The following is a 16,370-nucleotide window of genomic DNA, read 5'->3' as shown; positions in this document are numbered from 1 at the left end:
GAGACACTCACTATTTATGAACACAAAACATATAGAGATAAAACATTTAAACTCTGCTTCACTGGACTCAAACCGGGGCATATTGTCACTGAGTGGTGACAGCATGAGCATCTTATTTAAAGTCTTGAGGCGCAAAGTAAAAGGGATTTTTACAGACTCAACTACAGTGAAAACAATTCAGGTGTTTTTGTTTTTTATTTTTATTGTAGTAATCAATAGTCGTATATTTTACAAGGGTACAAAATAACATTGATAAATCAGTGATGAATAAGTAAAACAAAAACAAACAAATAAAGAAAAGGACCGTGAAGCAAGTGCAAAAAATAAAATCACATTTCTCAGAGCCTCTAAAAATCCATTCCAAGACAACCAACATTAAATTTTATCAGTCAATATTAAAACAGAACCATTACTGGTAATATTATTATGGTCTATTTCCAATCTACTGAATCAGATCATTTCTGTTGGCATTGCCTTATGATGAAACACTGAGCTCAAAACATTAAGTAAACCATGGTTTAAGAAGTCATTTTACCACGTCACAGTACCACAGTGTAAAATTCAAGCAAAAGGAAATACGAGTGTGACAGGGCTTTAAATTCAAACATCTACACATCAAACGTTTATGAAAATGTTACCTTTTTAGAGACTTTACTTCATTTTCTGTTCACAAAAGTACATCATCTCATAATAAAACCATTTTCTACAACTTTCACACAATAAAGGATCATTTATTCCAGTCTTTGTAAAATGTCCTCTCGTATAACAAAAAGCCACGGGTAGTTTCACCTCCCAAACATCTTATGCAACAGTGCCTGTGTCTCCAGGGAGGGGAGTATCCTTATAAATGACTGCAGAAGCAGTCAGGGCATGTTTTGGGAACGTTTTGGACCACAGGTCATAATGGGTCCTGTTTTTCTGCTCTGAACACCTGCTGCTGGTGTTTGATAACCACAAAAATATAACGTCAGGACCATTTGCCTCATGTCAACAATTAAAGCAATCGAAGCATGAATAACCCCGCAAATGGAGCACACGGAGTCACTGTCGGGGACAAAATGAAATGTGGCTTCCACAAACAGTCACGGGCAGTTCGGCTTGATTAAACACACCCCGAGCCAAGCTCACCCTTTAGCTACTCTTTGTTTAGTGACATTAACCGAGGATCATCTATGCTGCCATGCAGTATTCACGCTCTCAATCATACAATCCTCAAACCAAGCTTATAAATATAGATTTTGATAAATCTGCGCCATCCTTTCTAAAATAACACATAGGTGCACCAACAGAACACTATTTAATCTCCTTCACAGAAAAACTAAAATAAGTACTCCAGAAACTGGTCGCACTTATTCTCATTAAAACAATTATAAGGCACTTTCAGAAATTTTCTTTTCAAAGGCACATCACGGCTTTTATGTACAACTCGGCCACCATTGGTTTTCAACCATAAACCTTCCTTCGCTCGGCTGTGTTTCCGAAGCAATCAGCTTTCAGTGTAATAAATATTGTAGGTTTGGAGACAGAAGTTAAATAACCTGTTGTTGATTTAGAGTACATGATCTATTTTCACTTCACGATGAAGCATCTGGAGTTTATAACAATAATAATAATAATAACAGTCTTCCAACTTCTAAGAGTAAATCTAAACTTCAGCAGCAGAACTTTCTTGTCCGCTGTGCAGCTCAGTAATCCAAGGCAACGCTGTCTTTCACGAATGAGAGCAGCTATAAGACAGTTGACGTGATGGGTTCAGTGGAATGCTTACAGACCAAATGTAATATGGTCTGGTGGCTCAATAGGCTGGCCTGTAGATAATCTGACCCCCCAGCAGCCTGCGCCTCAGCTCCTTCCATAGGAGGCTGCGCTCTCTCTGCGATCCCTTCATGAAGCCGCGGTTCTCTTGAGCACGACGGGACAGATAGGGGATCACCTCGTTGACGGGCCCGTATGGAACATACTTGTAGACTGGAAAACCTGCTTGACCTGTTGTCAGTATGAAAGAATGAAAAGTTTTTAAGTTCACGTTCATGGTTTGTGCATCGACATTAATTGACTAAAAAAAACCCTCAAAAGATGCTGACTTTTTATTAGAAGACATTTCACGTACATTCATGAAAAGAAAAGCTGCCCATACTACATAAACAACATGTTTAAGAAATGAAAAATAAAGCAAGAACCTTCAGCGTTTATTTTGTAGGTTTCTGGTATTTTGATATGGGGTTCCACTGCTTTCTCTTTTGGTGCTCATTGTCACTCAAGTATTTTTTTTAATTAGTTTGATATCGAGTACTTTTATATAACAGCATTTTGTTTTAGCTTGTTTGAAAGTATTTACAAATTTTTGCAAGTGTGCAAAAGCAAGTTTTAAAGACATGTATAGTGGAATAAAACTGCTTTTTATTGTCCAGATATTTTGATATGGATCTCAAATGAAGTGTCTGAACAGTGTGGTCGTGTGTATATATTTTCTAATCTTGTAATGTTTAGTATTTGGTTGGGCAAGAATAATGCCATTATCAGCTTGCAGGATTTTTCTGCAGAGTTTAGAAAATATCTGCCATAAAGTCAGGATAATGCCTCGGTTCACTGTAAATCACAACTCCCGAAGTTCCCAACCTTATCCAAGAAGAATGTGGCAACATGTTGCAAATCAAGATCAGACTCTTACGCGATGCTCTCGCTAGCATTCATTAACTGAACAGTGTACAGAGCAGAGTGCACACCTGTGAGACAGGTGGGAATGACTGTATTTTTTAAAGATAATACTTGTGAACTATTTGGTAACAGCCTATTGAGGCTAATCTGAAATGTCTCGTCTCGACACATCCCCAGATTGGATGTTGGGTCATGGACCGCAGCTGCATAGGAGCGCTGACATCTGTCGGGTCAATGTTTCAGAGGAGCCCCTATAGGCTCATGACTGCGTGATGTAAGTCTTCGTGATTCCATAATTGAGTGTTTACTTTTAGCTGCACAGAACATACCTAGCGGGAAGCTGATCTGGTCACACATGCCGAGCAGCTGTCCAAAGTAAACTTTATTCTCAGTGGGTGAAAGGTGCATTTCATTCATCCTGGGGAAAGAAAGAAAAAAGACACACATTTAATGGGTTTAGACAAAGCAAGCTGGAGTTTAGAGCTTAGCCACCGATGATGTAACTGAACCTCAAACATTACGTTTTCCTCAAAGCAGCGTCATCAGTATTAGTTAAAGCTACTGGGATTATTCCTTCATGAATGTGTATGTTCAATCACAATGTGCACTCCAAAAGCCTGACTAACGAATTCCAAAGTAAGAAGCCCGAAATTGCATAATTTGTATGCCTTCTTAACAATAATGTGATTGCACGCGTTACTGCTTGGATCCACCAATTAGAGATTGGATGGAAAGATGAGTGATAACATGGAGTTGGACAAATACAGCACAAGAAGTTTACTTACTTTTCCAGAGTGAATTTAATCGTCTCTTCGTTGTGTGTTGCGACCATGACGTTTGCTTTCCTGCTGTGGTCGATCTCCTCCAGCACATAATCCAAACACCTGTACAGATGACACAGCGGTTGGGCAGATGGTTGGGATTGACACTTTTTCTTGCTCGCTAACAAAGGTTCTGGATAAGACTTACTTGTGATACATCATGTTAGTGGCTTCATAGTTTGGGTTTATTGGATCTTCATAGCCAATCTCCTCAGCTCTGGCCCTCTCTTGGTACATGTAGGCACCACGAACAAGCTTGGCCCCGAAGTACCAGCCCTCCCGTCTGGACAGCTCAACATCCACAGTCACATTGTCATAGGCTTCCTACAGAGAATCGATGGTGAATAAAGGTTAATTATCTTGAACACTATATCTAATTCCTGTGTTCTTTTGAGCAATCTACACACAAGAAAAATGAGATTGTTTCTGTTTAAAAGTGATGCAGATACAACTATCAACAATGTAATAATCAGCTATAAGGAATGAACTCACCTTAAGGTAACACTGGTATGTGTTGAAAATCACTGGCTTTTCTCTGTTGAATATTCTCTGCATTTCCAGGGTCAGTCGACTGATAGCTGGTTGGAAGTAGGTCTGCTCTGCGTCCACCATCAGCCTGACCCCATTCTCCAGGGCATGCTGCAGTGCAAAAACAATTACTCAACATCCCTTCCCTTCAATTCAATGGTTCTAATCTGCCCTTTCTATGGAATTTCTGTATTTAATATAAATAAACATGGAAGCCCGTCCCCCCAAAAAAGTTAAATCTAAAACATCATCTTTATCGCGGTTATTATATAAACAAAATTAATATTTTTTTCTTTTCTTTATTCCTTACCAATTGATTTAATATTTAATACAATACATTCTATGTAATTTATGTACTGAATATGAATCGCGTTGTACAAAAGGTGGGATCCATAAACCAGAGTGTGTTTGTTTTGGAACCTCACCTTAGCCAGAACATCCACTCTCTGCAGCATCCTTTTCATCTGACTCTCCTCCTCAGCTGTGAACTTGCTCAGCAGCGGCTCCAGCTGGCCCGTCTACACAAGCAAGACAAGAAAATAATTGACTTGTTTGACACGGACTTTCATTCTATTACATATATCTTCAGAGCCCTGGAAAACCTAATTAATTAGTGACATTTCAAGATCTAATTGTCTTGTTTAGTGGATTTTTCCATGACTACAGACCATAAAATGGCTGCTTGGTGTTTGTGTTTCTTTATTGCACACTGCATAACAAACAGTGAAAGCATAAGGTAATGAGGTAATTCATTTAATATTTAACCCAAACAACTTTTAACCAATCAAATTACAGATTCAAAGTCTGATTATGCCAATAAACATTTATGTGATGATGACTTACCGCGAGGTTTGGCACCATAAGTAGGTTGGAAATCTTTGTGGTGTCATTTATTAGGCTGTTCCAGTCCAGCAGATCTATCGTTCTATTAAAAAAAAGAAGAGAGAAGATGATTGAACAAATACAGCATGTGAAATTCTTCTTCTTTTACAATTTGCGGATCTAGAAAAAAATATGAGCCAATTTTACCCTGACAAACCCAACTGCTCTCCAGTAAACCAGTTCTCAATGTCATCTTTGTTTCCAACGCCCAGCTGAGTCAAACTCTCCTAAAGACAATATTCAAACATTTCCAGAAATGATAAGTAGAATCAAAAGGGTTTAAAAAAAACAAAAAAAAACACATTCTATAAAGAAGGACAGCGGTGTAGATACAATGTTGACGGTTAAGACACACCTTAAGTTGTTCCAGCTCCAGCTTTTGCTCTAAAACTGTCATGTTGGATTTTCCCTGCTGAGCTGCGAGGAAGTTAAAGAAGCGTCTCCATTGAACCAGGACCTCTGAAAACTGGAGCTGTTCAAACAAAAAAACAGCACATCAATAATCACTATTGCCATCCAATAATGACTGTAATGGGGTTCATTGAGACTTTTCTTACATAATATAGAAGATATATTTTCAGCATGAATTACTAAATCGGATATAAACATCCATCATGATCACAATGACAACTAAAATCTCAATGCATCTTCCCCTTAATAAGGGGTGTGGAGTGATCGGCTCTGACCCAAAGCCATTAAACATAAAAAAAAAAAAAACATAAAGTGAGTTAGAATTTCTGTGTTGGACTTTGTCCAAGTGCTGTTACTTTAACTTTGAGCTAATAATGGAGAAATGACATTTATCTTACAAGAAACTGTGGCCGCCCCAGCGCTGTCATTTTTATGGCAGAAAACCCATCTGTGGAAGCTCCACCTGAATGGGACCACAAATTTCACGTTACTGTATGGGAAAATTGTAGTGGACAAAGAGAAAAACATAAATAGGTAGAACGTGAAGTACGGCTCGTAGGAGGAGAGACACCTGTACTCACCGGAAGCTTTAATGCAGTTTATAAATGTCTCCATCTGATTGTCACATTTGGCTTCGTCCGCGTAGAAGTAGGTGCGAGCACTGATGACTCCCCCGCGTCGGTCCCCAAACTGACGATGGGCTTTGTACTTCTTCTCACGATGATCGGTGCCTGAGGGAGGAGGACACTCATTTGTAATGTACGAAACCACAAAATAGTGAATTTAACTCAAAATTACTTTACTAATAAATTCTGGTAAAAAAAAAAGTTTTTATTATAATAAGCAAAGATATGAATTTTAAGCAACTGTAGCTAAAATGACCTAATATAGCTTCAGTACAAGTTACTGCTGAATTAAATTCCCCACTGTAGTTTCATCACTGGGATGAGGCACATTATTTCATTAATTCATACATATTTAAGAGATAGTGTTCATTGTCAACTAAAAGAGAAATTTGAAAGAAAAAGAAAGAAAAAAAAAAAGCCAGCTCCATCTCACTGTGCGTGCTTAACTGGACATTTTAGACCATACTTGAGCCAGATATGACCTTTACTATCTGGTTGGAACCAGCGGACTGCGTCACTCTCTGCACGCAAGCTAGCAGAGAGTTGGGTTGCGTTCAGGCTGAGCTTCAGGAGCTGGACTTCACACGCAGCCATACCTGCTGAACTGCACTGCAGCACTTTCACCATGAGGTTGGGATCACCTTACAGCAATTAATAGCTCAAAGTTGTTGTTGTTTTTTGTTTTTTTTCCCAAGCATTATACATACCTGGACTTTCTTTCTCAGCTTCAGAAACACACGAACTGCAAAAAAAAACAAAAATGGATTCAGTATCAGAAAAGTACCCATGCTATTTAACTTTTCATTGTTTCAAATTAATAAAATTACAGACATGACTTGGCATGCTTAAGAAAGACCAACGTCTTTCAGTTCAGTCACAACTATGTTGTCTCAACATGTGCCAGGTATCTGGGAATAAACAGAAATACTGTGCTCTGAGGGGAACTTTTTTTTTTTTTTACATCTATTCAAAGAGAGACTTGATAAAGGACAACAGCATCCTCGTCCGTTTATTTTGTGCTGAATAGTGTTGTTGTGAAAGGGAGAATCGTCATTCTGCACCACAGGACATTACATAACATTTCCTCATCTGTGTGTGCATGTGCTTCAGGAGGGCGCAGGGCACATGAAGCCCTGGGAGGGTGTTTCACACGCGCCAACCCTTCCTGCTCCGCCAATCAGTGAAGGGAGGCAAGTCCTGCCAGACCAATGGAGAATGAGCACTGTTTTGTTTCTCCCAGAATAAATAAAACACCTTCGTGTTTGATTACTTGTTTGGAAAGGAAGTGTACTGTGAATGGAGTGACTCACTTGGATAAGAAGCAGAACAGAAGCAATAACTGAATTGATAAGATAAGAGCAGACTGATATCAAAGTATAGGTCACTAGAAAAAGTCACGCCCAAGTTTCTAAAAGTAAAGAAATTGGAGATATTGAAGGTAATAGTGCATAATGCATCACAATATACTAAAATGTGTAAACATGACACTTTTAGAAATACATTTTACAACAATAAGTTCCTTCAGGAATATGTATGACAGAAGGATATTAGAGCCGGTTTAACTTGCTTTGACAGCCCTCTTGGAAATGGGCAGTGCGGTCACCCTATAAAGTTTTCTAGAAGAGAGGAAAGAGTCCAATGACATTTAAATTGGGCTGTAATTCTCCAGTGTAGCTCCAGTTACATGTATGCATGGGGAGGGGAAAGGAAAGGGGCCCCCTCTAAATACCCTCTTCTAAATTCCTCAGATTTTCCTGGAGTTTGCTAAATAAGATCATCATCTAGTACAAAAAACCCCCCCAAAAACATGTGCTTAGTCAGGAACATATAGTGTTGTGAGGTTAGCAACACCTGTTTAAGACTCCTCATGTGATACTGGGCCGAACAAACAACAAAACTTGCTTGGTTATGTATATAAAGCATGTTATGCAACTTCGTGGTAGAAGACTCCTCCTCTAGAACATATTGTCCATTTATGATATACAGACTACACCATGACACTGGAATTTTACAGAAACAAAGTTGGATCACCCAGTTAATCCCGAAACTGTGTGCTAACTTTGTGGTTTGGGCTCCTGAAGGCTGGAACTGTTCATATTGCCACGAACATAATCTAAAAATCTAATATTATATAGTATGGTGAAAATACCAATTACAAAGAAACGTTACAGTAACAAATCGACAGAGCTGTTGTTTATGTTGCTGCACATTGACTGCAAGTCGCTCAAAAGTAATCCAATGATTTACTCCATTTCTTTCTTTTCAGCTTCCTCTTGTGTCAAGTCTTCTTCCACACTGTAGTCCAAAACTGCCCCCACTCCGAAGGCCTGGTTCTTCTGAATCAAAGGCTTGATGGAGTTGTGATCTTCACCTGCTACGAATTGACCATAGAAGGTCATCTTCATCATTTTCTCGAACATCCACTGACCAAACAGCTTCTTACTCAGGTCCATCAACTGAAAACAAACAGATTTTGTTTTTTTAAATACATTATATTTTGTTTGTTTGTTTTTTTTCCCTTACAATCAAGGAACCAGGAGCGCAAATGCAAACTCACCTCTTTGTTCTTATCAACGAGGACGTCGATCGTGCACAGTTTGAAGACCAGCAGACTTCGCAGCAGCTCCATGTTCCCTTTACTTTTGTAGGCTTCTTGCGTGTTGTCAAAGTCAATGTCAATCTTGCGGAGCGGCGCCTCGGACGCGGTTCTGCTCGGGCTGATGAGGTCCACCGGTAGCGTCTCCATCACGGCGCACTCGTCCATCGGCTGCTCCTTCGGGTCCTGCGTCTTGGTGGATGCAACCGTGGATCGACATCTTGCAGGAGAAACGCGAATGCTCCTCATGTGGACCCGGTTTGCCTTCACCAAGTTGGCCACCAGTTTAGTGTACGACATTGTGTTTTTCTTCTTTCTTAGCACAGCAGCTTTCAGAAAACAAACAGCAGCCGATCTGTCCGCACTGCGCCGATGCCGTGAAGTTCTGGTACGAGCGCATATATACGGAGCCACGGTGGGATTATAATCCAGTGTCTGGGGGCGGTGCTTTGTTTACGTCACACTCCAGCACGCGTCCACCCCATGCTTTCATGTCTCTCCCTCTCGGAGATTTGGAAAAAGATTGTGTTATGTTTCACTTTTCCACCACTCACATTGATGTGAATAAATAAATAAATAAATCAAAAGGGCACATTGTCTTTTGGGGAGGCAATGTGCCCAAGTGTAAAAAAAAAAAAAAAAAAAAGACACTTGTGATGACCAAGTATAACCATGTTATTGGGGAGATGTGAGGAGATAGACTCCCAAAATGACTTCACCGGGATACCAGGATGAATTATTACAACTCGAATAAAATGAGTAAAAACAAAAAGTAAAACGCTTCATAGAGTAATCGATTTTGGTTGGTAATATTTTCAGTGATTGATCCATTGATTTAATTGCCATTATATGATAGATTTGACGGATTGTTGACTTTCATTGATCATTTACTAAAACAATCGGAGCTGGAATATACTGTAAAAGGAAATTGATTTCATCTACAGTATAATTGTATGGTTATAATTTAGCCCTTTTTTGAACTTTAGAGAAGGGCTAAAGACTAAGACTTTCTATTTACAATCTAAAATGCATTACGAATTAATTGCATTATTATTAGTATTATTATTAGTAGTAGTAGTAGTATTATTATCATTAGTAGTAGTAGTAGTAGTAGTAGTAGTAGTAGTAGTAGTAGTAGTTGTTGTAGTAGTAGTAGTAAAAATGAATGAAACAACAAATTAATCAAACTTTTCATCTCTTCTGTGAGGTCCCTCTCCCATCCGCTAATGTAATCAGTTGTTCCTTGAAGGATGCTCCCTGAAGATTTCATGTTTTTCATGTTACTAGTTTCTCCAAAAAGTTGGTAAAATACATACATAGATACATTGTGCTCGTGTTTCTAAATTTGAAAATACGAGAAGTACAGTATTTGATTATTTGCCTGGTCCATACTCCGAGCTGCAGGGGGCGCAAGAGCACTGATGCGACAGAAGCCAAACGTACGGAATGAGACGAAGAAGCAGAAGCCAGTCGCTGCTGTTGCCTCACAGTTACAAGCTACGGAAGCACAACTGTGTGCTAATTGCCGAAAACAAATCCACAATACAAGACTTTACTCGCTTTGAAAGGTAACAAAACGTGTTTATCAATTCGAGCTTTAATGAATGCACACTCTTATCACACGAGTGGGCGTAGTGGTGCCAATTAGCCGACTAGCTGATCTTATGCTATCAACAAAGGAATTCCTCTGCTATCGTGCGTCGCCGCTATCATAATGAAACGCTGTTAATCTTCAAGCAGCCGTCGATAAGTTGTACTGTTTCGTGACACTATTGGTGTTTTGCACTGCCTCGTAAAATGGACCCTGCTTTAAATGAGCGTTTACGTGAACGTGTCCTCGTGGAGCCGACGCTAGCAGCATCGGTCACCCGTGCAAGCGCAGAGAAAGGTGAAAGTTCAACAACAAGCTGCGTCCGCTTTTTTTTGTTTATTATGTGATCTATCGCGTCTTATTGACGCTGCAAAGATTGTTCACCTTATTTAAACGATCACTTGTTAGTTAGTAATCCAGGTTTGGTCGATTTAACAAATGGAGTCCAGGCTTTGAAGGCCCCCAAATCATCTCGTATCCTCATCGGATGAAGGTTTAACAACTGTGACTCGCATCTCTGTATTATTGTCATGTAGCTGTAGACTGGGGGTCACATACACTTCAGTTTCATCCTCAGTGAACCAAACCTGTGAAAAGAAAGCATTGTAACAGATACGAGATGAGAATTCGTCTGATTATGTCGTTATAGTGCAAAAGGACTCAAGTACATTGTTTAAACGTTTGTAGAAGGTTTATTTAAATATATAAGACTTGAAAAACTCTACACTTTTGAAGATGGGGGATTTTCTTGATTAAACTATTAAAATGTTTCTACTGTCAAAGAAAAATAATTCAGTTCCTCTGTAAATCTCTCGTATTATGCTCGTATATCAGAAATTGTTGACCAATGTCTTTATCTCAATGCTTAGATATAAATTCAGTATACCATATCTGCCATATTTAAAAAGTGCATATTTAAAGTCTGCAGTATGTTATCATCAGTGGCTGAAGTAATGTCATTTAGTTTTATTAATTGAGACAAATGTACGTTTTTTTCCCAATGCTGAATGTTTTATGTGAGTTGGCTTTAGGATTGGTGTCTGCCAAAGTTTGCTCTGTTGTCATAGAGTAGTCATGTATTGTTTTTAATCAATCACTTTATATTTGACCTGATTTCATTGTCAACAACATAATATGGTAACTTTTGATGTTGTTGGACATTCATTACACTGTATTTTTAAGTTTCAGACTTGGATCCAAGGTCCTCTGCCAGTTTTCTCGAACGTTTACTACTCTCTTGGCTGCATCCCAGGTTTAGCGATTACGTTGGGCTAGAATTAAAAAAACAACGGATTTGGATGGACTAAGTTTTGGATTGTCAGTAGGACCACCTCCAGAGCTACATGCAAAAGAGGTGATCTTAAAGTCTCCAAGTGCCCCCCTTTTGTGTCAGCAGTGCCACCAACTAAACCACCATGTCTGACGGCCGGATCTATGTGGGGAATCTTCCCATGGACGTCCAGGAGAGGGACATTGAGGATCTCTTCTACAAATATGGAAAAATTCGTGATATTGAATTGAAGAACAATAGGGGCACTATCCCTTTTGCCTTTGTTCGATTTGAGGATCCACGGTGAGTTTCGGGAAGGTCTTTGCCAAGTCGAATCACATACTCCTTGTTGGACATCCAATTTTTTTTTTTGTAGTCTATAATCTCCACTTTCTGCAAGCAAGGAATGGATGGAAGCAGCATGTCCAGCACATGTCGGCTAGGCCTGCTTTGGTAAGGCGGTATTTGCTCTCTCCTCTTAGGGATGCAGATGATGCAGTCTATGGAAGGAATGGATATGAATATGGGGATTCCAAGCTGCGTGTGGAATATCCCCGATCCACCGGTGCTAAATCCAGTCCAATGGGAGGCGGTGGTGGAGGAGCACAGAGAGGGAGGTTTGGCCCACCAACTCGAAGATCTGAATTCCGGGTCATAGTCACTGGTAGGTGGACGCCATGCGTCAGGGTGAATAAATAGTTCTCTCTCTTTCGTTGGGACCTCCCCCCCCTCCCAAGTCAAGGGAACTGATAGGAAAGTGGACATAGGAATCATAGGCACATATGATTCACTCCCTCTCATGGCGGACGCGAGGACAAGGGAACAAGTAAACGCAGGTCATGACTCTTAGACAGATATGTTTCTTTCTCACTCTCATGGCGGACTGGAGGACAAGGGATCTGATAGAAGTCTTAGGAAAATATGTTGCTCTCACTCTTGTGGCTGACTGGAGGACAAGGGACAACTGGCTGGACGTCATGAGTCGTAGGCAGATGTGCTTTCTCACGTTTATGGCGGACTGAAGGACAAGGGAACAAGGAAGCAGGTCATGAGTGTTAGGCAGATATGTTTCTCTCTCACTCTCATGGCGGACTGGAAGACAAGGGAACAAGTAGAAAATATGTCAGTGCTCAGGCAGATTCACTCTTCTCACTAATGGCGGACTGGAGGACAAGGAAACATTTAGAAAACCACAAGTTGTAGGCAAACGTATTTTCCCCCCTGCTTGTGGCGGACTGAAGGACAAGGGAACAAGTAGGATGCCATGAGTCGTAGGCAGATGCATTTCTCTCACTCTGATGGCGGACTTGAGGACAAGGGAAGAGATGTCAGGATTCATAGGCAGATGTATTCTTCTCACTCTTGTGGCGGACTGGAGGACAAGGAAACAAGTATATGAGCATCACAAGTCGTAGGCAGATTTGTGTCTTTCTCTCGTGGTGGACTGGAGCACCAGGGAACAAATAGGAAGTCATCACAAGGGATAGGCAGATTCATTTCTCTCACTCTTATGGCGGATTGACAGTGAAAGACACTAAATGGATGAGGTCGAGTCCTAAAGTCAAGAAACAAAACGGGGAAAGCTAAACAGCTCGTGTCGGCTCAGTTATCTGAAACACCGGACCATTGTGAATGGTAGGTGTCATTTTATACTGTATGTCATTAACAATTTGTGGTGTGTTGCATTTAGATCCTGCTTATAATACATGCAACTGCTTGTTTAGGCCTTTGGCTTCATATAGTTGGGTGATAAAGTAGAGTGTTAAACTCATGATGTATTCCTGAAACTAAAGTTTGACATAATTAATTTTATCTTCTATTACCATCTTTTTATTGGCAAAACTGATTTTATTATTTTTTTTAAACCACAGACGTTAGTATTTTGAGACAGGATGCCTGTGGATCAAGTTATACATCTCTGTAGTTGTATGACAGTGAAATTCATATTCTTTTCTGATTAAATGCACAGTGACTCATTTGGCATTTTAAAAGCTAGATTTTTGATTTTGCCACATGTTCACCGAGCCGTATCTGCTCTGTCGGGACATTGTCAATGATTAAAGATAGAGTACACTGGAACAGTATGTTACAGGGAAGCTAAGGGGAGGTGTTAAATGACCTTAAATCACATTGCTTCAAAAAGCCTATTGTAACTATCAAAAGAAATATGTATGAATGAAACATCTTTGCGGGAGTGGTAACTGGAAACATTTAAGGTTCAGTCCAGTCTGATGGTTATGTAACCTGTTTATGACCCCACGATGTGTGCTGACTGACCCTCTACTTACATTTAGTACAAATTTTACTGGCATTCAGGATAAAAGCACATGTGCTTGTTTTTAGTCTTCATGGTGATCCCCCCCCCCCAGGCTTACCGCCGTCGGGGAGCTGGCAGGATCTGAAGGATCACATGCGCGAAGCAGGAGATGTTTGTTTTGCGGATGTGCAGCGAGACGGAGAAGGGGTGGTGGAGTTCCTCCGCAGAGAGGACATGGAGTACGCCATGCGCCGGCTGGATCGCACCGAGTTTCGTTCACATCAGGTAAGTGACAATACAACAAGACTCGATGTTCCGCACTTATAAATGGGGGGAGAAGATAAAAGTAATCTTTTTTTTTTTTTTTTCCAAGGGCGAAACTTCTTACATCCGGGTGTATGACGAGAGAGGCACTCCCAACTGGAGTCGGTCCCGTTCTCGTTCCCGATCCAGAGGCCGCTACTCCCCTCCCTACAGAGGATCGCCCCCGTCTCGCTACCAGTCTCCCCCGCGCCACGCGATGTCACGCCATAGCCCTCCCCCCAGGAGGCATCCTGGACCGCACCACAGCCCTCCTCCACGTCATTATCGGTAGAGAGGCCTGTCATTTATCAAGGAATCTGAAGAGATGCTTTTTCTAGATCGCCCTCTTTTTTTTCCTTTTTTTCCCCCTTTTATTTTTTTTAATTAAGCCCAGGCCTCCTCTTAGGACACGTTGTCTTGAATTTAACATTCCATTGTCAAGAACCCACCCCCTTGTGTTATCTGGAAATGTTTTTTTTTTTCTTAATTTTGACGTATCTAAACATCATATAGCGATATTTGTTTTCTTTTATAAAGAACTCTTGGGTTGAGATGACAAATTAGGTTCGGAACCAGTATGCACGATTGTTATACTGTCAGAATCAAATGACAAACGACCTTTTAGGCAAAAGGCTATTATCCTCGCTTTATAATACAGATTTATGCTTTTAGTCACATTTCATAGCTTGTCTTTTTTTCTAGCTTTTATTAAGTATGAAGTTTTTTTTGCCAAACTGAAAATCTGTGAATTAGTCTTGCAAAGCTGGTGAGCCATTTAAAGTGTATGTCAACTGTGAGCTTCACCTGTTATAGTATTTTTTCCCCCCATGTGAATAGTTTACCAAGGTGGCCTGTTGGTGAATTGTGATTTTGATCTGTTTTTGTTTTTGTTTTCTTTACCAATAAACAACAAACCTTTAATGTGGCAGCTTTTTTTCTTACACTAGAATCATATCTGTCAGGGTCCACATTTCTATTATTTAATGTAATGTTATTCAAGCAGTTCAGCAAGTAATGACTACTTGTGATTTTCAGAGTGGGGTGGCCTGTTCCTGGGATTTTCCCAGAGAGCATTAAGAGGGCAGAGAGCATCAGCAGGAAAACAAAAGTAGGGACATGGGGATTCTTTTTTCACATTTCATTTGTAATTCTGAGAAAATACCAAAACTTTTGTGTTAAATATATAATCCTCATGGGGACTCGTGTTAAACCATGAAATCCGCAAAGCTATATGTGGAAGAGTTATATCAGTTACAAACTATGAAAAAGGATTCACTAATGTCCAGTTCCAAGTATGTCAACATGAGAAAACTTGTGCATGTTTTTGTTAACATATCGAATACAAAGTGAAAGTTTGGTATTTAACCTTAGACCCATTAACCCCACACATCAAATACTTCCATACAACTGCTTTTTAACAAAACAGCCAACATTCTTTTTTTTTAAAGTGCCCATAATTATTTTGTGAAATCTGATAGTATGTTATGAAATGTTCCCCACTGTAGATATCCAGTAAAACCTGCAGATATGTGAAGCATCATTTGGTTCCGAGGATTTTAGCTTCCATGGTTAGATCCTCAATTGATTGTCTGAGACAGTATCACATTTATACAATTACACAGTTTAACCAGTCCATTTGGCTTTGAAATCCATAGTTTCTATTTAAACGTTCTTTTTTCAAGCAATACCACATGAGAGGGAGTTTACTGAATATCAGCAAGGCTGTAATTTGGTGGTAAGTGCTGCTGTTCTGTATTCAGTATTCTATTCGAGAGCGCATAGAATCATTTATTCACTTGCCACCTAATTTTGTCTTATCTACATTCCCAATGTGTTCTGTTCCTCTGAGTCATGTATTTATTTGTGAATACCTATTTGAAGGTCCAACCAAAAAAACCCTATCATAAGTGGAGTGTTTGTCACTTCATAGAATTACTTGTTATGGTTGTCATCAATGACGTTTCAAATAATTTAGGTGGTGTGATACAGCTGGGAAGTGTTCCAATGCTTGACATGAGCACTCATACATGTATATTCAATCGTATTCACAGAGAGACACAGGTGCATTCATGATCGTATATAAGAGCAATTTGGAGTCACCACGTAGCCTCAAATTGGTGTTTTTGGACCATGGGAGGATTCACAGAAAGTCTCAACAAGAATCTTTTGCACGCATATCACTTATTTCACCGTTCAGTGTTAAAAAGAATACACATAAAGCACATGGGATGCAAAATATAAGATTTTTAATACACAATAAATTAATTATACTCGGGGACCATTTTAGAAGACACAAAAAAAAAATAAAAAATAGATTTATTTTCAATGCCGTACATACTTGTATCTTTCTCTTCAACATAATCAGACTAAGCCATATACATACATCGTATTGCATTTAATAAATAGATACTATCTCGTCTTTTTTTT

General features: G+C 39.7%; 2 protein-coding genes across 2 annotated transcripts; one reads left to right on the top strand and one right to left on the bottom strand.

Annotated features, from left to right (window-relative positions):
- Positions 1 to 202: 202 nt before the first annotated feature.
- Positions 203 to 8,899, bottom strand: prodha (proline dehydrogenase (oxidase) 1a). Its single transcript, XM_080509589.1, has 14 exons — positions 8,484 to 8,899; positions 8,174 to 8,382; positions 6,634 to 6,668; positions 5,882 to 6,031; positions 5,699 to 5,763; positions 5,245 to 5,361; positions 5,037 to 5,116; positions 4,851 to 4,932; positions 4,433 to 4,525; positions 3,972 to 4,118; positions 3,628 to 3,803; positions 3,444 to 3,542; positions 2,988 to 3,076; positions 203 to 1,986 (listed from the first exon to the last, which is right to left on the bottom strand). Exons 1-14 carry the CDS (start codon positions 8,820 to 8,822, stop codon positions 1,796 to 1,798), a joined length of 1,872 nt encoding a protein of 623 aa, XP_080365715.1. The 5' UTR covers positions 8,823 to 8,899; the 3' UTR covers positions 203 to 1,795.
- Positions 8,900 to 9,972: 1,073 nt separating this feature from the next.
- On the top strand, positions 9,973 to 14,845 carry srsf9 (serine and arginine rich splicing factor 9). Its single transcript, XM_080509679.1, has 5 exons — positions 9,973 to 10,090; positions 11,296 to 11,686; positions 11,866 to 12,047; positions 13,753 to 13,925; positions 14,014 to 14,845. Exons 2-5 carry the CDS (start codon positions 11,529 to 11,531, stop codon positions 14,233 to 14,235), a joined length of 735 nt encoding a protein of 244 aa, XP_080365805.1. The 5' UTR covers positions 9,973 to 10,090; positions 11,296 to 11,528; the 3' UTR covers positions 14,236 to 14,845.
- Positions 14,846 to 16,370: the final 1,525 nt, after the last annotated feature.

This window comes from Blennius ocellaris (genome assembly GCF_963422515.1).
Source record: "Blennius ocellaris genome assembly, chromosome: 15".
Taxonomy (NCBI): Eukaryota; Metazoa; Chordata; class Actinopteri; order Blenniiformes; family Blenniidae; genus Blennius; species Blennius ocellaris.
This window is presented reverse-complemented; position numbering and strand designations above follow the sequence as displayed.